The sequence below is a fragment of the Aplysia californica genome, unplaced genomic scaffold (assembly GCF_000002075.1).
Source record: "Aplysia californica isolate F4 #8 unplaced genomic scaffold, AplCal3.0 scaffold00514, whole genome shotgun sequence".
NCBI classification, from domain to species: Eukaryota; Metazoa; Mollusca; class Gastropoda; order Aplysiida; family Aplysiidae; genus Aplysia; species Aplysia californica.
This window is the reverse complement of record NW_004797784.1, coordinates 445,121-445,887: the sequence shown is the minus strand read 5'-3', so window position 1 is coordinate 445,887 and position 767 is coordinate 445,121. Positions and strand designations below refer to the sequence as shown.

Genomic DNA, 767 nt, shown 5'->3' with positions numbered 1-767 from the left:
AACCAACCAACTGCTATATGTAATCTATTTGTCTGTTTATATTGCAGACAGTATCTCGGGTTGACTGAACCTACCTATTACTATCTGTATATAATTTAGACAATTTCTTTGGATGGCTGAATCTACCAGTAGCTAACTGTATGTATGAGGACCTCAGGAAGACTGAACATACTTTGCTATCTGTGGTCTCTATGTCTGAATTGCGAACAATATCTCGGGGATGATTGAACCTTCCTATTGCTATCTGTATGTGTTGCAGGACAATGTCTCGGGATGACTGAACCTACCAATTGCTACCTGTTATCACTTTATCTGTTTGTATCGCAAACAATATCTATCTATTACCTAACCTACCAATTTGTTTGCATTTCAGACTATCTCAGGATGACCCGGGTCTCAGTACGCCAGTGGTTGTGGTCATGGCGCAGCATTATCATCCTGTGGGTGACGCCACTGTTGCTCATGCCTCTGCCTTTGGTCGTGGGGACCAAAGTACGTAACTACAACCAGGCGCCGTTCGTCCATAGAGCACGGTCGTGCCGAGACGCCCCAAATTTTTTTAAGTTCTATTACGTAAAACACCCACAATAATAAAGTAAAAGAAGTCAGACACAAACACTAGCTAAATATTATATAAAACAAGGTCCTCACTGTTGCCATAACTGTCATTTCTGTGTCTATAGAGCCGTAAAACATCTACTATGCGATGCCAAAGTCTACGCGCTTTAGCTTTACATAATAGGATATTCAACAGTGTAACCTGACCT

The 767-nt window shown here is 41.5% G+C and overlaps 1 protein-coding gene across 1 annotated transcript in view; it reads left to right on the top strand.

The window, feature by feature from the left end:
* The first annotated feature begins 345 nt into the window (after nucleotides 1-345).
* LOC118478344 (solute carrier family 13 member 5-like) overlaps nucleotides 346-767 on the top strand; it is a 3,392-nt gene continuing 2,970 nt past the window's right edge. Inside the window, exon 1 of the mRNA XM_035971823.1 lies at nucleotides 346-492. Within this exon, the coding sequence (XP_035827716.1) occupies nucleotides 385-492 (108 nt within the window). The 5' untranslated portion in view covers nucleotides 346-384. The remainder of the gene's footprint in view (nucleotides 493-767) is intronic.